Source organism: Pseudophryne corroboree, chromosome 4 (genome assembly GCF_028390025.1).
Source record: "Pseudophryne corroboree isolate aPseCor3 chromosome 4, aPseCor3.hap2, whole genome shotgun sequence".
NCBI lineage: Eukaryota > Metazoa > Chordata > Amphibia > Anura > Myobatrachidae > Pseudophryne > Pseudophryne corroboree.
The window spans coordinates 466,865,765-466,893,202 of record NC_086447.1 but is presented as its reverse complement, the minus strand read 5'-3'; the positions used below and the strand labels follow the sequence as shown (position 1 = coordinate 466,893,202).

Genomic DNA, 27,438 nt, shown 5'->3' with positions numbered 1-27,438 from the left:
GCGGGAAAGGGTATAATGCCAATAATTTTTTAGAAATTAGCAGTTTTTTATCGGGGGAAACCCACGCTTCATCACACACCTCATTTAATTCATCTGATTCAGGAAAAACTACGGGTAGTTTTTTCACACCCCACATAATACCCTTTTTTGTGGTACTTGTAGTATCAGAAATGTTCAAAACCTCCTTCATTGCCGTGATCATGTAACGTGTGGCCCTACTGGAAAATACGTTTGTTTCCTCACCGTCGACACTGTCCGTGTCAGTGTCTGTATCGACCTGAGGTAACGGGCGTTTTATAGCCCCTGACGGTGTTTGAGACGCCTGTACAGGTATTAACTGATTTGCCGGCTGTCTCATGTCGTCAACAGTCTTTTGTAAAGTGCCGACACTATCACGTAATTCTTTCCATAAGACCATCCAGTCAGGTGTCGACTCCCTAGCGGGTGACATCACTAACACAGGCAATTGCTCCACCTCCACACCATTTTCCTCCTCATACATGTCGACACAGCGTACCGACACACAGAACACACACAGGGAATGCTCTGATAGAGGACAGGACCCCCCTAGCCCTTTGGGGAGACAGAGGGAGAGTTTGCCAGCACACACCAGAGCGCTATATATATACACAGGGATAACCTTATATAAGTGTTTTTCCCTAATATAGCTGCTGTATATATTAATATGCCAATTTAGTGCCCCCCCTCTCTTGTTTTACCCTGTTTCTGTAGTGCAGGACTGCAGGGGAGAGTCAGGGAGCCTTCCTCCAACGGAGCTGTGAGGAAAAGATGGCGCTTGTGTGCTGAGGAGATAGGCTCCGCCCCTTTTTCGGCGGCCTTTCTCCCGCTTTTTTGTGGAAAACTGGCAGGGGTTAAATACATCCATATAGCCCAGGCGCTATATGTGATGTATTTTTAGCCATTTAAGGTATTTTCATTGCGTCCCAGGGCGCCCCCCCCCAGCGCCCTGCACCCTCAGTGACCGGAGTGTGAAGTGTGCTGAGAGCAATGGCGCACAGCTGCGGTGCTGTGCGCTACCTTATTGAAGACAGGACGTCTTCTGCCGCCGATTTTCCAGACCTCTTTACTCTTCTGGCTCTGTAAGGGGGGCGGCGGCGCGGCTCCGGGACCCATCCATGGCTGGGCCCGTGATCGTTCCTCTGGAGCTAATGTCCAGTAGCCTAAGAAGCCCAATCCACTCTGCACGCAGGTGAGTTCGCTTCTTCTCCCCTTAGTCCCTCGATGCAGTGAGCCTGTTGCCAGCAGGTCTCACTGAAAATAAAAAAAAAACCTATTTAAACTTTTACTCTAAGCAGCTCAGGAGAGCCACCTAGATTGCACCCTTCTCGTTCGGGCACAAAATCTTAACTGAGGCTTGGAGGAGGGTCATAGGGGGAGGAGCCAGTGCACACCAGCTAGTCCTAAAGCTTTTACTTTGTGCCCAGTCTCCTGCGGAGCCGCTATTCCCCATGGTCCTTTCGGAGTCCCCAGCATCCACTAGGACGTTAGAGAAATAACTGTTCTTATCCACTGATTTAATATAATTTTTAGTGGAAACCATACCTTGTTCTCCAGTCAGAATCAAGTCCAAGATATATATATATATATATTTTATGCCGACATTAAAAATCTATTTTGGCAAGACTACAGTGGCGCAATTGGTCAGCACACAGTGCTTGTTAAACAGTATCTGTTGAGCACTGCAAACATTGTGAGTTCAGGCCTCACCTCCCCAGATCCCCAGTGGCCTAATGGATAGGACACTGCCCTCCTAAACCAGGGATTGTGGGTTCAGGTGCCATCTGGATTGCAAGTCACTACAGCAACCATTTCATCACCAGAGTTGATGTTTAAACAGCAGCTTTTGCTTATTATTTTTACAGGTGGCTCTGTAGCCAAGTGGTTAGGCTTCCCGCCCACAGTGAACATTGTGATTGCATGGACACTGGTTCAGATCCTGGTTTAACAGGTGTGTATATATATATATATATATATATATATATATATATATATATATATATATATATTATAATAAAAACATGGTAGGACACCATTTTTTACGTTACTTCCTGGGTCTTTGCTGGAGGTTGCTGCCCTACAACACTCAGCCTCTGGGGGAGCGGGGGGTTGTTATGAATTTAATTTATTAATTGTTTTTGACAGCATGTCTCTACAGGAAGATTCACTATTGCTGGAAACCACATGCACGGTAATGCAGGTTTATACACAGATTACTTCCGTGGTGTACTTGCTGGTCGGGGTACATGATCACTAAGTCTAATGCATAATCAGACAAGCACCTTCGCTGCAGAGTCGGTCACACAGTGTGTCGGACAAATTAGACTGCGCAGACAGACCCTTACCGGTCCTCTTTGGGGGGGAATGCGGGCGCATGTACTGCCTGAGAGGGAAAAATTTACTGTTTCAGCTAGAATGTTGCGGTCGATTCGCCGCCAGCCCTCATAGCACCAGGCCAGTACGTCAGGTTCTCAGCGAAGGCTGAACAATTTCCAATGAGAGACAATTCAATTATTGGGCGTTTAACTACCTATCTGAGTGTACCATACACAGCAGTAGGGCTGTTGCTTCGCCCTGCTTTGGTAAGGGTATGAGGTAACAAGGCTGTAGTGGCAGGGTGCTCCAGTTCAGGTTTGCCCTAAATAAAGACCACCTTACACTTCTTGCTGCCTACAGCTTCTGTGAAGTTGGCAGTTGGTTCTTGCGTCTCAGCTTCGCTAGTGGCGCACAACGTCCACTTTGGCTACGTTCCAAACGAGAATAGATCGCAGACCGAGGGGGGGGGGGGGGGGGAATCTGATTTCCTACCATTGTCTACGCGAATTCCTGAATGATTCCGTCTCAACGATTTCAATTCCTAGGTATGATTCTCGATACGGTAAATCAAAGAATTTACCTACCCGAACAGAAGTACAGGTCATTCGTCATCTGGTACAATTAGTGCTCAAGCTTTGCACAGTCTCGGTTCATTTGTACATTCGCCTATTAGACACAATGGTGGCGGCTTTTGAAGCGCTTCAGTTCGGAAGACTTCACTCACGTCCTTTTTAACTGGATGTGCTCGCAATGGTTGGCTGTGGCCTAACGAGTACAGTGTCTGCCTGCAATGCATGCCAAAAACAATGGTCGGGCTCGCTTCTGCAGATTCACCGCAGGGTGAGGTGGTCTCCAAGGGCCAGGGTGTCTCTACTCTGGTGGCTCAAAGTACAGAATCTAACCGCAGGGAAACGGTTCGGCGCCTGAAACTTGATAATTCTCACGGCGGACGCGAGTCTCAGAGGTTGGGGAGCTGTAGTTCAAAATTTTCAGCTCCAGGGTCTCTGGGCGGATCACGAAAGATTGCTGTCTAGAAATGTCCTGGAACTCTGGGCAATTTACAATGCGCTACGACAAGCAGTGCACATGCTGCAGGCTCAGGCTGTTCAGGTGCAGTCAGACAATGCGACGGTGGTCGCATACATCAACAAACAAGGAGGAACGAAAAGCCGCATGGCAATGCGTGAAGTAGCTCGAGTCCTCAATTGGGCCGAGGTGATTTTGTCGGCAGTATTCATTCCGGGAGTGGACAACTGGGAGGCGGATTATCTCAGCTGCCAGGATTTTTATCCAGGATGTGCATTAAATCCAGAAGTGTTTCACATGCTGGTCCAGAAGTAGGGTTACCCGCAAGTGGACCTGATGGCATCTCGCCACAATTATCAAACGCCCCAGTACGTGTCCAGAACGAGAGATCCAAAGGCAGTGGCGGTGGATGCTCTCACAATCAAGTGGCCATACAGTCTCGTGTATCTGTTTCCACCGTTTTCCGCTGCTCCCTCTGTTGCTAAAACGGATCAAAAGAGAGTCCGTCACAGTCATACTAGTGGCGCCTCATTGGCCTCGGAGAGCTTGGTTTTCGGATCTCCGCGGTCTACTCGCGGACGTTCCTTGGCTGCTCCCACTGCGTCCAGACCTGTTACAACAGGGTCCGTTCTTTTTCTCCGATTTAGCGCAGCTGCGTTTGACGGAGTGGCTGTTGAGACAGCCCTCTTAAAAAGAGAGGGCATTCCCAGAATAGGTTATACCAACCATGTTACGAGCTAGGAAGCCGGTTACGGCAGCTCATTATTACAGAATTTGGCGTGCCTATATAGGTTGGTGTGAAGTTCGGAAGTTTCCGACATCATCTTTCAAGTTATCCCGTCTTTTGTTATGTCTACAGATGGGGTTAGATGGAGGTCGGCGTTTATCCACACTAAAGGTGCAGATATCTGCGTTGTCAATTTATTTTCAAAGAAGATTGGCTCTATTGCCGTCGGTACACACCTTTATGCAGGGTGTCCTCAAAGTACAGCCTCCATTTCACTCCACTTACTGCGCTATGGGACTTGAATCTGGGTTTAGATTTCTTATAGTCTTTTTGTTTCGAACCCTTACAACAAGTGGATATTAAGTTTCTCACTTGGGAAACAATTTCTCTCCTAGCCTTAGCTTTGGCAGGGCGGGTTTCAGTTTTGGGTGCCTTGTCATGCAAGCCACCGTATTTAGTGTTTCATAATGACAGAACGGAATTTTAGACGAATCCCGCTTTCCTGCCAAAAGTAGGGTCCTCTTTTCACATCAATCATCCAATAGTAGTTCCTGTGTTAACAGGAGATTCTGTAATTTTGGTTGTGGTACGCACATTACGAGTTTATGTATTCCGAACGTCTACAGTTCCTAAGACGGATACGTTGTTATTCTCTATGATGCGGCCAAGATGGGTTGGCCACCTTCTAAGCAGACCTTATCCAGATGGATAAAACTGACCATACGTCAGGCTTACCTTCATGTTAGGTTACAGCCGCCTACATCAGTAACAGCTCATTCCACACGTTCTCCGGGAATGTCATGGGCAGCTGGTCGTGGAGTTCTACGACACAGCTTTGCAGTGCGGCTACATGGTCTTCAGTGCACGTTTGTGCACTTTTACAGGTTTGATACTTTTGCGGCATCAGCATCTAGCTTTGGCCGTCTAGTGTTACAGGTGCCAAACAGCTCTCCCACCCTGAGGGGAAACTTTGGTACGTCCCTAGAGTACTCCAGTGACCCCTAGTGGATGAAAAAGAAAATAGGATTTTGGTACTTACCAGGTAAATCCTTTTCTTTGAATCCATAGGGGGCACTGGACGCCCACCCAGAGCAGTTGTTTACCTGGTTGTGGTAAGTGCAGGGAATTTTATGGTAACACACTCTTACCGACTGTTTCAAATTAGAAATTCTATCGGGTTGGTGTCAACTGTTAGTTGTCAGTTTCGTTTGTGTCAACTTTATTGTTGTCCGTTTTTGGTTATATGTATTTCTCCATTGTCAACCTCTATAGCTCCAGTTCGGCTCAGTAAAAAAACACCGAGGTACTCTGGAATATGGAGGGGAGGTATAGTCAAAGTTTAACTATTCAGTGCCTAGTTCCTGTGGAACCGTCCATATCCCTAGAGTACTCCAGTGCCCCCTATGGATTCAAAGAAAAGGATTTACCTGGTAAGTACCAAAATCCTATTTTGTCTAACAGATCGAGCTGGAAGGGTCTTGCGTGAAACCTTCCGTATTGAAGTGCCTCATAAGAGGCCACCATTTTCCCCAGAATGTGAATGCACCGACACCTGGGTTGGCTTCAGGACATCCCGAACCATTGACTGGATTACCAATGCCTTTTCCCAAGGATAGGAACACCTTTTGTGACTCCGTGTCCAGTATCATTCCCAGGAATGGGAGCCTCCGTGTTGGCTCTAAATGAGATTTCAGAAGGTTCAGGTCAAGCAACCTTTCCCTGGACGGCGCCTTTATCCGGAGAGCGTCCAGGTACGGAATTATGTTCACTCCCCGTTTGCGGAGTAGAAACATAATCTCTGCCATCACCTTGATGAACACCCTCGGTGCCGTGGAGAAACCGAATGGCAGGGCCTGGAACTGGTAGTGACAGTCCTGCAGTGCAAACCGGAGATAAGTCTGATAAGGCGGCCAGATCAGAATATGAAGGTACGCATCCTTGATATCCAGAGACACTAGGAATTTCCCCTCCTCCAGACTTTAGATCACCGCTCTCAGAGACTCCACCTTGAATTTGAACACTCGTAAGTACCGGTTCAAAGACTTGAGGTTCAGAAGTGGTCTTACAGAACCGTCCGGCTTCGGTACTACGAACAAGTTGGAATAATATCCCTTGTTTAGTAGATGAGGTGGAACTGGAACAATGACCTGAGTCTTTACCAGTTTTTGGATGGCATGCTGTAAAGTTAGATTTGCCTCTTGTGAAACTGGCAAGCCTGATTTGAAGAATCTGATAGGTGGGAGCCTTTGGAATTCCAGTCTGTAGCCCTGGGAAATAAGATCTATGACCCAGGGATCCTGGTACGAATTTGACCAGATCTGACTGAAGAACTGTAGTTTGGCTCCCACCGGACAGCCTTCCATGCATTGCGGTCCACCGTCATGTTGAAGAATGTGAGGAAGCAGAGCCTGAGCTCTGTTCCAGAGTTGCTGGTATGCGTGGTTTACCTCTTGCGCCGCTGGAGGACGTAGAAGCACCTCTGGATTTGTCCTTGAACTTGGCCGTCCGAAAGGACTGAAGCTTAGAAGCTAAATAAGTCTTCTTGGTTGAGGGGGCTGCGGAAGGAAGACATGTAGACTTATCCGCAGTAGCTGTGGAGATCCATTTGTTTAATTCATCTCCAAACAAGGCCTCTCCTGTGAATGGTAGGCCTTCCACGCCTTTCTTGGAGTCTGTGGCAGCAGTCCACTGGTGTAGCCATAAGCCCCTGCGTGCCAACACTGCCACAGCGGTGGTGCATGCGTTAAGCACGCCTATTACCTTTATGGCTTCCACCATAAAGTTTGCAGAGTCCTGTATATACTGCAGGAGTAAGACAACATCCCCCCTAGATAAGGAATCTAACCCCTCAATTAGGTTACCTGACCATTTAGCAATGGCTTTAGTGATCCATGCACATGCAATAGTGGGTCTTTGGGACACCCCAGCAGCTGTGTACAATGATTTGAGTGTAGTCTCAATTTTACGCTCAGCCGTGTCTTTCACGGAGACTGCACCAGGAACAGGCAATACAATTTTGACAGCCTAGAGCAGAGGTTCTCAAACTCGGTCCTCGGGGGCCCACACAGTGCATGTTTTGCAGGTCTCCTCACAGAATCGCAAGTGAAATAATTAGCTCCACCTGTGGACCTTTTAAAATGTGTCAGTGAGTAATTAATACACCTGTGCACCTGCTGAGTTACCTGCAAAACATGCACTGTGTGGGCTCCCGAGGACCGAGTTTGAGAACCTCTGGCCTAGAGACTGATGTGTCCACTATCGGTGGATTTTCCCATTTTTTCCAGTCCTCCAGAGGAAAAGGAAAATATGAGAGAAACCTTTTAGGGATCTGAAACTTATCAGGATTGACCCATTGTTCTTCAAACAGAGTATTCAATTCCTTTGACACAGGAAAAGTAACTAAGGACTTTTTAAATTAAAATAAGAATCCTCACACTCCTCTGACACCTTAACAGGAATGTGCAGAACATCTCTGATAGCCTCTATTCCCTGTGACAGAGCTGCAACCCCAGAGTCCACCTCCCCCTCTTCCATGTCTGACCTGTCAGAGTCAGACTGCAGGATATGGGCCAGAGATCGCTTTTTCGGACAAATGGGAGGGGAGTGGGATGCTGTTTAGGGGACTCTGTTGATAAAACAGGCTGTGGATGAGTTTAAGTATTGCGTCTCTTTCTCATTTTGGGACAATATTGTAGAAAGAGTTGCTATCATTCCCTAAAGAGAATTAACCCATTCCAGTTCAGCCCCGTTAGTCTGTGAACCCTGAGTACCCAGTAGTGAGCCTCCTGGTGAAGAGGAACACTCTGCGGTACAAGAGACACACTCTTTGCCTGACATAATGTAAATGTGACAACACACAAACAGGAAAGGTTAAGCACAATTAACCCACAAAGAGCCCTTCAGGGAGAGTTGTTTGGAGCCAGCCCCCACCGCGCCCCTTATCGCTAATGCCAAGCTTAGCCGGGTCGCAGACTAATATCCCTTTTCCACTAGCTGTTTTTACCCGTGTTTTTGCACGGGGGCCCGCATCGACACGGGTTTTTAGTAGGTGGAAACGGGTCAACACGGGTTGAGTGACCCGGGAATCCTACCCGGCTATTTACCTGGGTAGAACACGGTAATGACACGGATAACGGTGCAGTGGAAACGGTCATTACACGTGTTTTCAGACCCGAGTAACGCTCTGAGACGCTGATTGGTGCTTCTGGGGCACTGGAAGATGATGTCATCCCTGGGAGACACGCTGGGCACATGCAGGCACCGCAGCAGCAAACAAACGCGGATGCACATCTATTGCAGCAGCTACAACACTACGCTGGGCACATGCAGGCATTGAGGCAGCTTGCAAACAAAACACTCTGAAGTCACGCTGGGTACATACAGATATTTTTATTGCAGCAGCTTCCAAACAGACAATATACAGCAGCAGAAGCTCCAGCACAGCAACATGGCTAGCCATACCTGGTCAGACACAGAGGTCAAACAGCTGCTTAATATTCGGGGAGAGGAAGAAATTAGAAGGCAGGTGACTGGAACAGTTAAGGATGCTATCGTCTACAAGAACATATCCCTTATGCTGGCAGAAAGGGGCATCCAAAAAACCCAGCAACAAGTCGTTAATAAATTGAAGGCACTACGCAGACAATTCACCAAAGTACACGACCATAACCGCAAGAAAAGTGGTGCTGGGCGTATGGAATGGGCATATTATGACCTATGCTATAGTGTCTTCGGCAAAACTGCGATAACAAATCCCATAGCACTATCGCCATCCAGCTCTGCCAGTCGCCAGATGTCAGTCGACGAGGACTGTGACGAAACACAGCACAGCCTTCCCAGCTCACAATGCAGCCCATCATCCCCGCTGCTTAAATCGGACAGCAGTTTCGAAGACTCGACCGTCAATGATGATTCCATCAGTGCCACTATTGAGGACGTACCACAGTCTCAGGCGGAGACGTCGCAACCCCCCCAAGACCACGACTTTGCACTCAAATAGTAAGTATTACCATTACAAATACAGTTGCAGCAGTCCCTATACAAAATCTATGTAAAGGCATGGTAATGTTGCAGATTCTAGCTAGTGTGCAGGTGTGAGAAGGCCACAAACACGTATATGCTACCACTGCTATTTTTATATTGTTGCTTACATTCTGTTTCATCTCCTTCACAGTCTACAACGTTCCACAGTGGAAAAAGAAACTGAACAAAACAGAACAAACGGTCAGAGCAATGAAGTCCATTATCGTGAGGCGGATAGTGAGCTCAATGCCCAGGAAGATGCACGGCTTGAGAGATTTCTTGCGTCAGAAAAAGAAATGCATCAAACTTTTATGAGGCAGTTAATGACCATGCATGATAGGCAGATGACATTTTTTAAACACACGTTTGCACGTACCATAGGGAATACCACACAAGCACAACAGCAAGACACAGCCTACCCACAGCACCCATATGGTCCATACAACTATGAGCCTCCCTCAAATCCCCCAACACAAATCCTGCAATCCTCAGAATTTCGGGTATATAGACAACTGCTTTAGAGCAGCGGGTGATAAAACAATGTTTGTGTTTTAAGGTTCTGTTTGCACTGTATCCTCAACCCTGATACCTACAAATCCAAACATTATTTTGATTTTACAGAGTGCCCTGTTGGCACTTTAAACTTTTATATTGTTACCTCAGAAAATGGGCAGTGGGATCCAGATATTGGGGCTACCTTTTATATTGTTACCTCAGAAAATGTGCAGCAGTGTGATCCAAATATTGGGGGTACCCCGATACTTGCCAAACCAAACAGTAGGGTTTTTTTTTTTGTTTTTTTTTTACAGAGTGCCCTGTTTGCACTTTACTCTTTTATACTGTTACCTCAGGGCAGGTGTCTTCACCATGTGGCCCTCTAGCTGTTGTGGAAATACATAGCAACACATGCTGGTACATGTTGTTCCACAACAGCTGGAGGGACACATGTTGAAGACCCCTTGCGTTATGTGGAATTTTACAGTGTCATGTTTGCACTTAAATATTTTATATTGTTACCTCAGAAAATGTGTGCCAACTGTTTAAAAGAAAACATATAATAACATAACTTTTGAACCAAATTTTTATAACTGAAAAACAAAATAAACAAAAATTGTTTGCACACAAAAACTTGTCTGTCTTCTCTACTGCAACATTGTTTAAAGATTAGCTGCAATGGTGGCCCTTATGCACTCGCTGGCAGCGTCATGCCCCCCCACCAAGCCTGGTGCATCATGTACAGTGACCCCCGCCCCATGATCATGTACATTCCACTCGGGGAGAAAGTTTTCCTTTTTAATCTCACATATGTTATGGAGAATGCAGCAGGCTGCTACTATATCTGGCATTATTTTCAAGTCCACATCATTCCTCTTCATGAGGCAGCGCCAGCGTCCTTTTAAACACCCAAACGCATTCTCCACTGCCATACGGGCCGAACTTAGGGCATGGGTATATGATGTCTGTTCGGGGGATAAGTGAACATGCTGGGTGTAGCCCTTCATTAGCCAGCGCTGTAATGGGTATGCTGCATCACCAATGAGGTGGACCGGGATGTCCACACCATGTACGATCACCGATTTCTGTTAATAAAACATTATTATTACAGGGGTAAAACTTGACTATTGGTTTATGGGCGAACATTAGTTTAAGTAGTAAATAATCTTACCTCTCGAGGGAAAAGCCATCCACCAAGCTTGTCCTCAGCAATACTGTAAAGATCGGAGTTGGCGAGAACCCTTGCATCATGTGACCGTCCGGGCCACCCTATGAAGACATCTGTGAAACTAAAAATAAAGGTTTATGCATTATCATAAAACAGGCCAAGCCTATTTCAAACACATTAGTGAAACAGTGCTTACCAGTATTTGTGGTCCACTACAGCTTGCAGAACAATGGAATGCCAACCCTTACGATTGTAATAGTCTGCTGGGTTGTCACGGGGGGCGATGATGGGGATGTGGGTCCCATCTATGGCACCAGCACACTGTGGGTAGCCACGCTTCTTAAACCCTTTTATAGTCGCATCTAACCGCTGTCCTTGTGGCAAGGAAATAAAGCGATGGTACATGGTATCCAGCAATGCCCGCGTGACCTGGTAGACAATCTTGCAGACCGTGCCAATCCCTACTCCAAATAAACTGGGAACTGTGCGATACTCTCCAGGGGTAGCATACCACCAGAAAGCAATCGCTAATCTCCTGGCTGGCTCAATGGGCTTCCGGAACCTGGTGGTCTGCATGGTTATTGCGGGGGACAGTAGTTCCAAAACATACTCGAATGTAGCGCAAGACATCCTGAAGTTTTCCATCCACTGCTCCTCCTGATATGCTGGAATGGTCTGCATGAATGCTTCTCCATGTCTGCGATCTCTCATCCACATTCTTCGGCTTGGTGTAGAGTTCATTGTTATGAGAGAAGTAACAACAGTGGATGATATACGCGCTCTCCTCCTTTTCAAATATTTGCGTCGATAGGTAGCCCTCTCTGCAAAGAATTGAGCTCTCCTTCTCCAGCTCTGCAGTAGGTAGCACAAGGTGAAAATCTGCATCAAGCTGTCTGTAGCAGAAAGCAGCAGTAAACTGCAAACAGTCTGCGACTCCATGCTAGACACAGCTACTGCACCGGCGTCCATTGCTGCAATGCTGTGAGCAGACCCCACCCCTCCCTTTTGATGACATCATCTTGATGAGACAGTAAAAAGTCCATTTGTAATGACAGCAATAGGCTTTTACAGAGCTTACCCGGGTTAGGTGGAAACAGATCAGACACGGGAATAACCCGTGTCGAAGTGTAGTGGAAACGGGGGAGCCGACACGGGTTGTAGCTGTGTTAAACATCCCGAATCGGACACGGTACATATGTGGAAAAGGGGTATAAGTACCCTGATAGGGGACTTAGTACACTAATAGTCGCTGCCCCCCTGCTATGACCCTCTGGTACCGCTGAGGTCATCTGGAGTCACACTGGAGGAGCGGCATGTCCCTGTCCTGTCAGCGTCTATGTTCACTGCAGAGGAAAAATGGTGCTGGTGAGCTGCTGGATCCTCTTATAGTGAAGCCCGGACCTTCAATGGCGCGGTCTTCCCGCTTTTTTTTTATACTGGCTGAGGAATCTGGTGCTTAAAATGGAGAAAAAACGTTTTAAGGCTATTGTGCCAGTATGGGTACTGTGTACGGGGAGGCAGTTGTGTACTGTGTCCAGAGACGCATTCCGCCCCATGTAGAAACCGTGCGTCTCCGTACTCTCATGCCGCCATAATGGCCGGCGCCCCACTAGCCGGGACGCCGGCTCAGTACTCACCACTCTTCATTCTTCAACTTCACTACCCTCCCCGCCGGCCATATCCGCCGTCGAGCAGCTCGGTGGCGGGTTGGGTAATGTGTAGGGCCCATAAGTGTGTAGGGCCCTTAATTTATATTCTGTAAATGTATTCAAAATTGGGAACATTGTTTATCAAACAAGTAAGGCTTTTCATACGGTACCACCTTGTGACCCTGCAGGTGTGGTCGTTGAAGGCCATCGGGATCCCGTCAAAGTGTCGACTCCGGAATCCTGATACTGCTCGTAATGCCGGCAACCTGACTAGAATCACAATCCCGGCACCCTGGGGGGGTTAGGGTTACGGACCCATACACACTAGACGAGAAAATAAGATTTTACTTACCGGTAAATCTATTTCTCGTAGTCCGTAGTGGATGCTGGGGACTCCGTAAGGACCATGGGGAATAGACGGGCTCAGCAGGAGACAGGGCACTTTAAGAAAGAATTAGGATACTGGTGTGCACTGGCTCCTCCCTCTATGTCCCTCCTCCAGACCTCAGTTAAGGAAACTGTGCCCGGAAGAGCTGACAGTACAAGGAAAGGATTTTGGAATCCAGGGTAAGACTCAAACCAGTCACACCAATCACACCGTATAACTTGTGATAAACTTAACCAGTCAACAGCATGAACAACAACAGAGCATCAGATAACCCTGATGCAACCATAACATAACCCTTATTTAAGCAATAACTATATACAAGTATTGCAGAAGAAGTCCGCACTTGGGACGGGCGCCCAGCATCCACTACGGACTACGAGAAATAGATTTACCGGTAAGTAAAATCTTATTTTCTCTAACGTCCTAGTGGATGCTGGGGACTCCGTAAGGACCATGGGGATTATACCAAAGCTCCCAAACGGGCGGGAGAGTGCGGATGACTCTGCAGCACCGAATGAGCAAACACAAGGTCCTCCTCAGCCAGGGTATCAAACTTGTAGAACTTTGCAAAGGTGTTTGAACCTGACCAAGTAGCCGCTCGGCAAAGCTGTAATGCTGAGACCCCTCGGGCAGCCGCCCAAGAAGAGCCCACCTTCCTAGTGGAATGGGCTTTTACTGATTTTGGAAGCGGCAAGCCAGCCGCAGAATGAGCCTGCTGAATCGTGTTACAGATCCAGCGAGCAATAGTTTGCTTTGAAGCAGGAGCACCCAGCTTGTTGGATGCATACAGGATAAACAGCGACTCAGTTTTCCTGACTCTAGCCGTTCTGGCTACATAAACCTTCAAAGCCCTGACTACATCTAGTAACTCGGAATCCTCCAAGTCACGAGTAGCCACAGGCACCACAATAGGTTGGTTCATATGAAAAGATGACACCACTTTTGGCAGAAATTGTGGACGAGTCCGCAATTCTGCCCTGTCCATATGGAAAATAAGATTTTACTCACCGGTAAATCTATTTCTCGTAGTCCGTAGTGGATGCTGGGGACTCCGTAAGGACCATGGGGAATAGACGGGCTCCGCAGGAGACTGGGCACTAAGAAAGATTTAGTACTACTGGTGTGCACTGCCTCCTCCCTCTATGCCCCTCCTCCAGACCTCAGTTAAGGAAACTGTGCCCGGAAGAGCTGACATTATAAGGAGAGGATTTTGGAATCCAGGGTAAGACTCATACCAGCCACACCAATCACACCGTATAACTTGTGATAAACTTACCCAGTCAACAGTATGAACCACAACAGAGCATCAACAATGGATGCCCACATAACATAACCCTTTATTAAGCAATAACTATGTACACGTATTGCAGAAAGTCCGCACTTGGGACGGGCGCCCAGCATCCACTACGAGAAATAGATTTACCGGTGAGTAAAATCTTATTTTCTCTAACGTCCTAGTGGATGCTGGGGACTCCGTAAGGACCATGGGGATTATATTAAAGCTCCCAAACGGGCGGGAGAGTGCAGATGACTCTGCAGCACCGAATGGGCAAACACAAGGTCCTCCTCAGCCAGGGTATCAAACTTGTAGAACTTAGCAAATGTGTTTGTACCCGACCAAGTAGCTGCTCGGCAAAGCTGTAATGCCGAGACCCCTCGGGCAGCCGCCCAAGAAGAGCCCACTTTCCTTGTGGAATGGGCTTTCACTGATTTTGGATGCGGCAAACCAGCGGCAGAATGAGCCTGCTGAATCGTGCTACAGATCCAGCGAGCAATGGTTTGCTTTGAAGCAGGAGCACCCAGCTTGTTGGATGCATACAGGATAAACAGCGAGTCAGTCTTCCTGACTCCAGCCGTCCTGGCTACATAGATCTTCAAAGCCCTGACTACATCAAGCAACTTGGAATCCACCAAGTCACGAGTAGCCGCAGGCACCACAATAGGTTGGTTCAAATGAAAAGATGACACCACCTTCGGCAGAAATTGCGGACGAGTCCGTAATTCTGCCCTGTCCATATGGAAAACCAGATAGGGGCTTTTACATGACAAAGCCGCCAAATCTGACACACGCCTAGCTGAAGCTAAGGCCAATAAGCATGACCACCTTCCATGTGAGATACTTTAGCTCCACGGTCTTAAGTGGCTCAAACCAGTGGGATTTCAGGAAACCCAACACCACGTTGAGATCCCAAGGTGCCACTGGTGGCACAAAAGGGGGCTGAATATGCAGCACTCCCTTAACAAACGTCTGAACTTCAGGAAGAGAAGCCAGTTCCTTTTGAAAGAAAATGGATAGGGCCGAAATCTGGACCTTTATGGACCCCAACTTCAGGGCCATAGTCACTCCAGACTGTAGGAAGTGCAGGAACCGGCCCAGCTGGAATTCCTCTGTAGGGGCCTTCCTGGCCTCACACCAGGCAACATATTTTCGCCATATACGGTGATAGTGTCTTGCCGTCACGTCCTTCCTAGCCTTTATCAGCGTAGGAATAACTTCCTCCGGAATGCCTTTTTCCGCTAGGATCATGCGTTCAACCGCCATGCCGTCAAACGTAGCCGCGGTAAGTCTTGGAACAGACAGGGCCCCTGTTGCAACAGGTCCTGTCTGAGAGGCAGAGGCCATGGGTCCTCCGTAAGCATTTCTTGCAGTTCCGGGTACCAAGTCCTTCTTGGCCAATCCGGAACAATGAGTATTGTTCTCACTCCTCTTTTTCTTACGATTCTCAGTACCTTGGGTATGAGAGGAAGAGGAGGAAACACATAGACCGACTGGAACACCCACGGTGTTACCAGTGCGTCCACAGCTATCGCCTGAGGGTCTCTTGTTTGTAGCTTTTTGTTGAGACGGGACGCCATCATGTCTACCTGTGGCAGTTCCCATCGATTTGTAATCCGAGTTAGACTTCGTGATGAAGTCCCCACTCTCCCGGGTGGAGGTCGTGCCTGCTGAGGAAGTCTGCTTCCCAGTTGTCCACTCCCGGAATGAACACTGCTGACAGTGCTTGCACGTGATTCTCCGCCCAACGAAGAATCCTGGTGGCTTCCGCCATCGCCACTCTGCTTCTTGTGCCGCCCTGGCGGTTTACATGAGCCACTGCGGTGATGTTGTCTGACTGAATCAGCACCGGTTGGTTGCGAAGCAGAGGCTCCGCTTGACTCAGGGCATTGTATATGGCCCTTAGTTCCAGGATATTTATGTGCAGACAAGCCTCCTGACTTGACCACAACCCTTGGAAATGTATTCCCTGAGTGACTGCCCCCCACCCTCGGAGGCTCGCATCCGTGGTCACCAGGACCCAGTCCTGTATGCCGAACCTGCGGCCCTCGAGAAGGTGAGCACTCTGTAGCCACCACAGAAGAGACACCCTGGCCCTCGGGGACAGGGTGATCAGCCGATGCATCTGAAGATGCGATCCGGACCACTTGTCCAACAGATCCCACTGAAAGATCCTCGCATGAAACCTGCCGAAGGGAATGGCTTCGTATGATGCCACCATCTTTCCCAGGACTCGCGTGCAGCGATGCACCGACACCTGTTTCGGTTTTAAGAGGTCTCTGACTAGAGTCACAAGCTCTTGACCCTTCTCCGCCGGGAGAAACACCTTCTTCTGGTCCGTGTCCAGAATCATGCCCAGAAAAGGCAGACGCGTTGTAGGAATCAGCTGCGACTTTGGGATATTCAGAATCCAGCCGTGCTGTTGCAACACTTCCTGAGAGTGTGCTACGCTGATCAGCAACTGCTCTCTGGACCTCGCCTTTATGAGGAGATCGTCCAAGTATGGGATAATTGTGACTCCTTGCTTTCGAAGGAGCACCATCATTTCTGCCATTACCTTGGTAAATATTCTCGGTGCCGTGGACAGACCAAACGGCAACGTCTGGAATTGGTAATGACAGTCCTGTACCACAAATCTGAGGTACTCCTGATGAGGTGGATAAATGGGGACATGCAAGTAAGCATCCTTGATGTCCAGAGACACCATAAAATCCCCCTCTTCCAGGCTTGCAATGACCGCTCTGAGCGATTCCATCTTGAACTTGAATCTTTTCAGATAAATGTTCAGGGACTTTAAATTCAATATGGGTCTGACCGAACCGTCCGGTTTCGGTACCACAAACATTGTGGAATAGTATCCTCTTCCTTGTTGAAGGAGGGGAACCTTTACCACCACCTGCTGGAAATATAACTTGTGAATTGCCGCTAACACTACTTCCCGTTCCATGGGGGAAGCTGGCAGGGCCGATTTGAGGTAACGGTGAGGGGGCATCACTTCGAATTCCAGCTTGTATCCCTGAGACACAATTTGTATAGCCCAGGGATCCACCTGTAAGCGAACCCACTGGTGGCTGAAATTTCGGAGACGCGCCCCCACCGCTCCTGGCTCCTGTGGAGCCCCAGCGTCATGCGGTGGATTTAGTGGAAGCCGGGGAGGACTTCTGTTCCTGGGAACTAGCTGTATGGTGCAGCTTCTTTCCTCTACCCCTGCCTCTGGCAAGAAGGGACGCACCTCTGACCTTCTTGCTTCTTTGTGATCGAAAGGACTGCATTTGGTAATATGGTGCTTTCTTAGGCTGTGAGGGAATATATGGCAAAAAATTTGACTTCCCAGCCGTAGCTGTGGAAACTAGGTCCGAGTGGCCGTCCCCAAACAATTCCTCACCCTTGTAAGGTAAAACCTCCATGTGCTTTTTGGAGTCGGCATCACCTGTCCATTGCCGAGTCCACAGGACCCTTCTGGCAGAAATTGACATTGCATTTATTCTAGAGTCCAGTAGGCAAATGTCCCTCTGGGCATCCCTCATATATAGGACAGCGTCTTTTATATGCCCCAGGGTCAGTAAAATGGTATCCTTGTCTAAGGTATCCATTTCCTCAGACAGATTATCTGTCCATGCTGCTACAGCACTACACATCCAGGCCGACGCAATTGCCGGCCTCAGTAGAGTACCTGAATGTGTATAAACAGACTTCAGGATACTTTCCTGCTTCCTATCTGCAGGATCCTTTAGGGCGGCCGTATCCTGCGACGGCAGGGCCACCTTCTTAGATAAGCGTGTCAGAGCTTTATCTACCCTAGGGGAGGATTCCCAGCGCACCCTGTCCGTTGGCGGGAAAGGGTACGCCATAAGTAACCTTTTGGAAATCAGCACTTTCCTATCGGGTGAATCCCACGCTTTTTCACATAATTCATTTAACTCATGTGAAGGGGGAAAAGTCACCTCTTGCTTTTTCTCCCCATACATATAAACCCTCTTGTCAGGGACATGGTTTACCTCTGATATGTGCAAAACATCCTTCATTGCTATAATCATGTAGCGGATGGCTTTAGCCATTTTAGGCTGCAAGTTTGCATCATCCTCATCGACACTGGAGTCAGAATCCGTGTCGATATCTGTGTCAACAATATTGGATAGTGGGCGCTTCTGAGACCCTGACGGCCTCTGCGCTGTAGGATCAGGCATGGGCTGAGACCCCGACTGTCCCATGGCATCAGCTTTATCCAACCTTTTATGCAAGGAGTTTACATTATCATTTAACACCTTCCACATATCCATCCAATCAGGTGTCGGCGCTGTCGGCGGAGACACGTCATTCATCTGCACTTGCTCTGCCTCCACATAGCCTTCGTCAAACATGTCGACACACGCGTACCGACACACCACACACACAGGGGATGCTCTATATGAGGACAGGACCCCCACAAGGCATCTTGGAGAGACAGAGAGAGAGTATGCCAGCACACACCCCAGCGCTATATGACCCAGGAATCACACAGTAACTTAGTGTTTACCCAGTAGCTGCTGTATATATGATTAATGCGCTAAATTTATGTGCCCCCCCTCTCTTTTTACCCTTTCTACCGTGAGTCTGCAGGGGAGAGCCTGGGGAGCTTCCTCTCAGTGGAGCTGTGGAGAGAAAATGGCCCTGGTGAGTGCTGAGGAAGAAGGCCCCGCCCCCTCAGCGGCGGGCTTCTGTGCCGCGATTTTGTGTGAAATTAATGGCGGGGGCTCATGCATATAACAGTGTCCAACTGTATATATGCTGCTTTTGCCAGGAGGTACTTAATTGCTGCCCAGGGCGCCCCCCCCCTGCTCCCTGCACCCTACAGTGACCGGAGTGTGTGGGTTAGTGTCGGCGCAATGGTGCACAGCTGCAGTTCTGTGCGCTACCTCATATGAAGACAGGAGTCTTCTGCCGCCGATTTTGACGTCTTCTTGCTTCAACCCGCCGGCTTCTGTCTTCTGGCTCTGCGAGGCGGACGGCGGCGCGGCTCCGGGAACGGACGACCAAGGTTAGGTTCCTGTGTTCGATCCCTCTGGAGCTAATGGTGTCCAGTAGCCTAAGAAGCGCAACCTAGCCGCAGTTAGTAGGTTTGCTTCTCTCCCCTCAGTCCCACGTAGCAGAGAGTCTGTTGCCAGCAGAAGCTCTCTGAAAATAAAAAAAACCTAACTAAAATACTTTCTTATTAGCAAGCTCAGGAGAGCTCACTAAAATGCACCCAGCTCTGTCCGGGCACAGATTCTAACTGAGGTCTGGAGGAGGGGCATAGAGGGAGGAGCCAGTGCACACCATTAGTACTAAATCTTTCTTAGAGTGCCCAGTCTCCTGCGGAGCCCATCTATTCCCCATGGTCCTTACGGATTCCCCAGCATCCACTAGGACGTTAGAGAAAACCAGATAGGGGCTTTTATGTGACAAAGCCGCCAATTCTGACACACGCCTAGCTGAAGCCAAGGCTAATAGCATGACCACCTTCCACGTGAGATATTTTAACTCCACGGTTTTAAGTGGCTCAAACCAGTGTGATTTCAGGAAACTCAACACCACGTTAAGATCCCAAGGTGCCACTGGAGGCACAAACGGGGGCTGAATATGCAGCACTCCCTTTACAAACGTCTGAACTTCAGGAAGAGAAGACAGTTCTTTTTGAAAGAAAATGGATAGGGCCAAAATCTGGACCTTAATGGACCCCAATTTTAGGCCCAAAGTCACTCCCGACTGTAGGAAGTGAAGGAAACGGCCCAGCTGGAATTCCTCTGTAGGGGCATTCCTGGCCTCGCACCAAGCATCATATTTTCGCCATATACGGTGATAATGTTTAGCCGTCACGTCCTTCCTAGCCTTTATTAGCGTAGGATTAACCTCATCCGGAATGCCTTTTTCTGCTAGGATCCGGCGTTCAACCGCCATGCCGTCAAACGCAGCCGCGGTAAGTCTTGGAACAGACAGGGCCCCTGCTGCAACATATCCTGCCTTAGAGGCAGAGGCCATCGGTCCTCTGTGAGCATTTCTTGTAGCTCTGGATACCAAGTCCTTCTTGGCCAATCCGGAACAATGAGTATTGTTCTCACTCCACTTTTTCTTATGATTCTCAGCACCTTGGGTATGAGAGGAAGAGGAGGAAACACATAAACCGACTAGAACACCCACGGTGTCACCAGTGCCCATCGAAGAATTCTGGTGGCTTCCGCCATCGCCACCCTGCTCCTTGTGCCGCCTTGACGGTTTACATGAGCCACTGCGGTGATGTTGTCTGATTGAATCCGCACCGATTGGTCGCGAAGCAAGGTCGCCGCTTGACTTAGGGCGTTGTATATGGCCCTTAGTTCCAGGAGGTTGATGTGAAGGCAAGTCTCCTGACTTGACCACAGACCCTGGAAATTTCTTCCCTGTGTGACTGCCCCCCACCCTCGGAGGCTTGCATCCGTGGTCACCAGGACCCAGTCCTGAATGCCGAATCTGCGGCCCTCGAGAAGGTGAGCACTCTGCAGCCACCACAGAAGAGACACCCTGGCCCTCGGGGACAGGGTGATCAGCCGATGCATCTGAAGATGCGATCCGGACCACTTGTCCAACAGATCCCACTGAAAGGTCCTCGCATGGAACCTGCCGAAGCGAATGGCCTCGTATGACGCCACCATCTTTCCCAGGACTCTCGTGCAGTGATGCACTGACACCTGTTTTGATTTTAAGAGGTCTCTGACCAGTGTCATGAGTTCCTGCGCCTTCTCTGTCGGGAGAAAAACCTTCTTCTGGTCTGTGTCCAGAATCATGCCCAGGAAGGGCAGACACGTCGTAGGAATCAGCTGCGAATTTGGAATATTCAGAATCCAGCCGTGCTGTTGTAACACTTCCCGAGAGCGTGCTACACTGATCAGCAACTGCTCTCTGGACCTCGCCTTTTAGAGGAGATCGTCCTAGTATGGGATAATTGTGACTCCTTGCTTTCGCAGGAGCACCATCATTTCTGCCATTACCTTGGTAAATATTCTCGGTGCCGTGGACAGACCAAACGGCAACGTCTGGAATTGGCAATGACAATCCTGTACCACAAATCTGAGGTACTCCTGATGAGGTGGATAAATGGGGACATGAAGATAAGCATCCTTTATGTCCAGAGACACCATAAAATCCCCCTCCTCCAGGCTTGTCATGACCGCACTGAGCGATTCCATCTTGAACTTGAACCTTTTCAGGTATATATTCAGGGATTTTAAATTCAATATGGGTCTTACCGAACCGTCCGGTTTCGGTACCACAAACATTGTCGAATAGTAACCCCTTCCCTGTTGAAGGAGGGGAAACTTTACCACCACCTGCTGGAGATGCAATTTGTGAATTGCAGCTAACACTATTTCCCTCTCTATGGGGGAAGTTGGCAGGGCCGATTTGAGGTAACGGTGAGGGGGCATCACTTCGAATTCCAGCTTGTATCCCTGAGACACAATCTCTATAGCCCAGGGATCCACCTGTGAGTGAACCCACTTGTGGCTGAAATTTCGGAGACGCGCCCCCACCGGGCCTGGCTCCGCCTGTGGAGCCCCAGCGTCATTCGGTGGATTTAGTGGAAGCCGGGGAGGACTTCTGTTCCTGGGAACTAGCTGTATTGTGCAGCTTCTTTCCTCTACCCCTGCCTCTGGCAAGAAAGGACGCACCTCGGACTTTCTTGCCTATCTGTGAGCGAAAGGACTGCATTTGGGAATACGGTGCTTTCTTAGGTTGTGAGGGAATATATGGCAAAAAATTTGACTTTCCAGCCGTAGCTGTGGAGACCAGGTCCAAGAGACCGTCCCCAAACAATTCCTCACCCTTATAAGGTAAAACCTCCATGTGCTTTTTTGAGTCGGCATCGCCTGTCCATTGCCGAGTCCACAGGACCCTTCTGGCAGAAATCGACATAGCATTTATTCTAGAGCCCAGTAGGCTAATGTCTCTTTGGGCATCTCTCATATATAGGACAGCGTCTTTTATATGCCCCAGGGTCAGTATTATAGTATCCTTGTCCAAGATATCAAGTTCCTCCGATAAGGTATCTGTCCATGCTGCTACAGCACTACACATCCAGGCCGACGCAATTGCCGGCCTTAGCAGGGTACCTGAATGTGTATAAATGGATTTCAGGATACCCTCCTGCTTTCTATCTGCAGCATCTTTTAGGGTGGCCGTATCCTGTGACGGCAGGGCTACCCTCTTGGATAAGCGTGTTAAAGCTTTGTCTACCCTAGGGGCGGATTCCCAGCGTAACCTGTCCGTTGGCGGGAAAGGATACGCCATAAGCATCCGTTTGGAAATCTGCAGATTCCTATCTGGAGATTCCCAAGCCTTTTCACATAACTCATGTGAAGGGGGAAAGGTCACCTCTTGCCTTTTTTCCCCATACATATAAACCCTCTTGTCAGGGACTGGGGTTTCCTCTGTGATGTGTAACACATCTTTCATTGCTATAATCATGTAGCGGATGGCTTTAGCCATTTTAGGCTGCAACTTTGCATCATCACCATCGACACTGGAGTCAGTATCCGTGTCGATATCCGTGTCAACAATTTTGAATAGTGGTCGCTTCTGAGACCCTGACGGCCTCTGCGCTGTAGGATCAGGCATGGGTTGAGACCCTGACTGTCCCAAGGCTTCAGCTTTATCCAACCTTTTATGCAAGGAATTAACATTATCATTTAAAACCTTCCACATATCCATCCAATCGGGTGTCGGCGGCGACCCCACATTCATTTGTACCCTCTCTGTTTCCACATAGCCTTCCTCGTCAAACATGCCGACACAAGCGTACCGACACACCACACACACAGGGGATGCTCTATTTGAAGACAGTTCCCCCACAAGGCCTTTTGGAGAGACAGAGAGAGAGTATGCCAGCACACACCCCAGCGCTATATTACCCAGGAGTCACACAGTAACTTAGTGTTAACCCAGTAGCTGCTGTATAACTGTTTTTGCGCCAAATTTATGTGCCCCCCCTCTCTTTTTACCCTCTTTCTACCGTGATTCTGCAGGGGAGAGCCTGGGGAGCGTCCTCTCAGCGGAGCTGTGGAGAGAAAATGGTGCTGGTGAGTGCTGAGGAAGAAGCCCCGCCCCCTCAGCGGCGGTCTTCTGTCCCGCTGATTTCGAAGTCTTCTTGCTTCTCACGCCGGCTTCTGGCTCTGCGAGGGGGACGGCGGCGCAGCTCCGGGATCGGACGACCAAGGGTGCGTTCCTGTGTACGATCCCTCTGGAGCTAATGGTGTCCAGTAGCCTAAGAAGCAGGACCTATCTTCTAGTGAGTAGGGCTGCTTCTCTCCCCTCAGTCCCACGTAGCAGAGAGTCTGTTGCCAGCAGATCTCTCTGAAAATAAAAAATCCTAACAAAATACTTTCTATTTAGCAAGCTCAGGAGAGCTCACTAAGGTGCACCCAACTCGTCCGGGCACAGATTCAAACTGAGGTCTGGAGGAGAGACATAGAGGGAGGAGCCAGTGCACACCAGTATTCTAATTCTTTCTTAAAGTGCCCTGTCTCCTGCGGAGCCCGTCTATTCCCCATGGTCCTTACGGAGTCCCCAGCATCCACTAGGACGTTAGAGAAAGTAAAAGCTCCCGCTCAGAAGGGCCAATCTAAGAGAGATCTTTTACAATATCGTCTAGTGCAGTGGTTCTCAAACTCGGTCCTCAGGACCCCACACAGTGCATGTTTTGCAGGTAACCCAGCAGGTGCATTAATTACTCATTGACACATTTTAAAAGGTCCACAGGTGGAGCTAATTATGTCACTTGTGATTCTGTGAGGAGACCTGCAAAAATAAGAATTTACTTACCGATAATTCTATTTCTCGGAGTCCGTAGTGGATGCTGGGGTTCCTGAAAGGACCATGGGGAATAGCGGCTCCGCAGGAGACAGGGCACAAAAAAAGTAAAGCTTTTACCAGATCAGGTGGTGTGCACTGGCTCCTCCCCCTATGACCCTCCTCCAGACTCCAGTTAGGTACTGTGCCCGGACGAGCGTACACAATAAGGGAGGCAATTTGAATCCCGGGTAAGACTCATACCAGCCACACCAATCACACCGTACAACTTGTGATCTAAACCCAGTTAACAGTATGATAACAGAAAGAGCCTCTTAAAGATGGCTCCTTAACAATATAACCCGAATTTGTTAGCAATAACTATGTACAGTATTGCAGATAATCCGCACTTGGGATGGGCGCCCAGCATCCACTACGGACTCCGAGAAATAGAATTATCGGTAAGTAAATTCTTATTTTCTCTATCGTCCTAAGTGGATGCTGGGGTTCCTGAAAGGACCATGGGGATTATACCAAAGCTCCCAAACGGGCGGGAGAGTGCGGATGACTCTGCAGCACCGAATGAGAGAATTCCAAGTCCTCTTTTGCCAGGGTATCAAATTTGTAGAATTTTACAAACGTGTTTTCCCCCGACCACGTAGCTGCTCGGCAGAATTGTAATGCCGAGACCCCTCGGGCAGCCGCCCAAGATGAGCCCACCTTCCTTGTGGAATGGGCCTTAACAGATTTAGGCTGTGGCAGGCCTGCCACAGAATGAGCAAGTTGAATTGTGTTACAAATCCAACGAGCAATCGTCTGCTTAGAAGCAGGGGCACCCAACTTGTTGGGTGCATATAGTATCAACAGCGAGTCAGATTTTCTGACTTCAGCCGTGCTTGAAATGTATATTTTTAAGGCTCTGACAACGTCCAACAACTTGGAGTCCTCCAAGTCGCCAGTGGCCGCAGGCACCACAATAGGTTGGTTCAGGTGAAACGCTGATACCACCTTAGGGAGAAAATGCGGACGAGTCCTCAGTTCTGCCCTATCCGAATGGAAGATTAGATAAGGGCTTTTATAAGATAAAAGCCGCCAATTCAGATACTCTCCTGGCGGAAGCCAGGGCCAGTAACATAGTCACTTTCCATGTGAGATATTTAAAATCCACCTTTTTCAATGGTTCAAACCAATGGGATTTGAGGAAATCTAAAACGACATTTAGATCCCACGGTGCCACCGGAGGCACCACAGGAGGCTGTATATGCAGTACTCCTTTAACAAAAGTCTGTACCTCAGGAACTGAGGCCAATTCTTTTTGGAAGAATATTGACAGGGCCGAAATTTGAACCTTAATAGATCTCAATTTGAGACCCATAGACAATCCTGATTGTAGGAAATGTAGGAAACGACCCAGTTGAAATTCCTCCGTCGGAACACTCCGATCCTCGCACCACGCGACATATTTTCGCCAAATGCGGTGATAATGTTTCGCGGTGACTTCCTTCCTTGCCTTAATCAAGGTAGGAATGACTTCTTCTGGAATGCCTTTCCCTTTTAGGATCTGGCGTTCAACCGCCATGCCGTCAAACGCAGCCGCGGTAAGTCTTGAAAGAGACAGGGACCCTGTTGTAGCAGGTCCCTTCTCAGAAGTAGAGGGCACGGGTCGTCCGTGACCAACTCTTGAAGTTCCGGGTACCAAGTCCTTCTTGGCTAATCCGGAGCCACTAGTATTGTTCTTACTCCTCCTCACCGTATAATCTTCAATACCTTTGGTATGAGAGGCAGAGGAGGAAACACATATACTGATTTGTACACCCAAGGTGTTACCAGTGCGTCCACAGCTATTGCCTGTGGATCTCTTGACCTGGCGCAATACTTGTCCTTGAGGCGAGACGCCATCATGTCTACCATTGGTCTTTCCCAACAGTTTATTAGCATGTGGAAGACTTCTGGATGAAGACCCCCCTCTCCCGGGTGAATATCGTGTCTGCTGAGGAAGTCTGCTTCCCAGTTGTCCACGCCCGGGAAGAACACTGCTGACAGTGCTATTACGTGATTCTCCGCCCAGCGAATAATGTTGGCAGCTTCTGCCATTGCACTCCTGCTTCTTGTGCCGCCCTGTCTGTTTACATGGGCGACCGCCGTGATGTTGTCCGACTGAATCAACACCGGTTTTCCTTGCAGGAGTGGTTCCGCCTGGCTTAGAGCATTTTAGATTGCTCTTAGTACCAGAATGTTTATGTGAAGAGACTTTTCCAGGTTCGTCCATACCCCCTGGAAGTTTCTTCCTTGTGTGACTGCTCCCCAACCTCTCAGGCTGGCGTCCGTGGTCACCAGGATCAAATCCTGTATGCCGAATCTGCGGCCCTCCAATAGATGAGCCTTTTGCAACCACCACAGAAGATATACCCTTGTCCTTGGCGACAGGGTTATTCGCAGGTGCATCTGAGGATGCGACCCTGACCATTTGTCCAACAGATCCCTTTGGAAAATTCTTGCATGGAATCTGCCGAATGGAATTGCTTCGTAAAAAGCCACCATTTTTCCCAGGACTCGTGTACAGACACCTTTCCTGGTTTTAGGAGGTTCCTGACAGGTCGGATAACTCCTTGGCTTTTTCCTCGGGAAGAAAAACCTTTTTCTGAACCGTGTCCAGAATCATCCCTAGGAACAGCAGACGTATCGTCGGAAAACAGCTGCGATTCTTGGAATATTTAGAATCCAGTCGTGCCGTCGAAGAACTACTTTAGATAGTGCTCTTCCGACCTCCAACTGTTCTCTGGAACTTGCCCTTTTTAGGTCGTGCAAGTAAGGGATAATTTATTTTTCTTTGAAGAAACATCTTTTCGGCCATTACCTTGGTAAAAAGGCCCGGGGTGCCGTGGATAATTCAAACGGCATCGTCTGAAACTGATATTGACAGTTCTGTACCACGAACCAGAGGTACCCTTGATGAGAAGGACAAAATTTGGACATGAAGGTAATCCTTGATGTCCAGGGACACCATATAGTCCCCTTTTTTCCGGTTCGCTATCACTGCTCTGAGTGACTTTATCTCGATTTGAACCTTTTATGTAAGTGTTCAAAACATTTTAGATTTAGACTATGTGTCACCAAGCCGTCTGGCTTCAGTACCACAATATAGTGTGGAAAAATAATACCCTTTTCCTTGTCGTAGGAGGGGTACTTTGATTATCACCTGCTGGATATACAGCTTGTGAATTGTTTCCAATGCTGCCTCCCTGTCGGAGGGAGCCGTTGGTAAAGCAGACTTCAGGAACCTGCGAGGAGAAGATGTCTCGACTCTCCAATCTTTACCCCTGGGATAATACTCGTACGATCTAGGGGTCAACTTGCGAGTGATCCCACTGCGCCCTGAGACTCTTGAGACTACCCCCCCACCTTGAGTCCGCTTGCACGGCCCCAGCGTCATGCTGAGGACTTGGCAGACGCGGTGGAGGGCTTCTTTTCCTGGGAAAGGGCTGCCTGCTGCAGTCTACTTCCCTTACCTCTATGTCTGGGCAGATATGACTGGCCTTTTGCCTGCATGCCCTCATGGGAAAGGAAAGATTGAGG

At 48.7% G+C, this 27,438-nt stretch overlaps 1 protein-coding gene across 2 annotated transcripts in view; it reads right to left on the bottom strand.

Annotated features, from left to right (window-relative positions):
- The window catches only part of TSTD3 (thiosulfate sulfurtransferase like domain containing 3), a 96,279-nt gene that overhangs the window by 65,808 nt on the left and 3,033 nt on the right, over positions 1-27,438 (bottom strand). Inside the window, exon 1 of one of the 2 annotated variants that reach the window (XM_063917032.1) lies at positions 10,776-10,871. The exons of the other annotated variant lie outside the window; for it this stretch is intronic. Within the exon in view, the coding sequence (XP_063773102.1) occupies positions 10,776-10,794 (19 nt within the window). The 5' untranslated portion in view covers positions 10,795-10,871. Of the gene's footprint in view, positions 1-10,775; positions 10,872-27,438 lie in introns of those variants that run through there. 2 annotated transcript variants of the gene reach the window in all.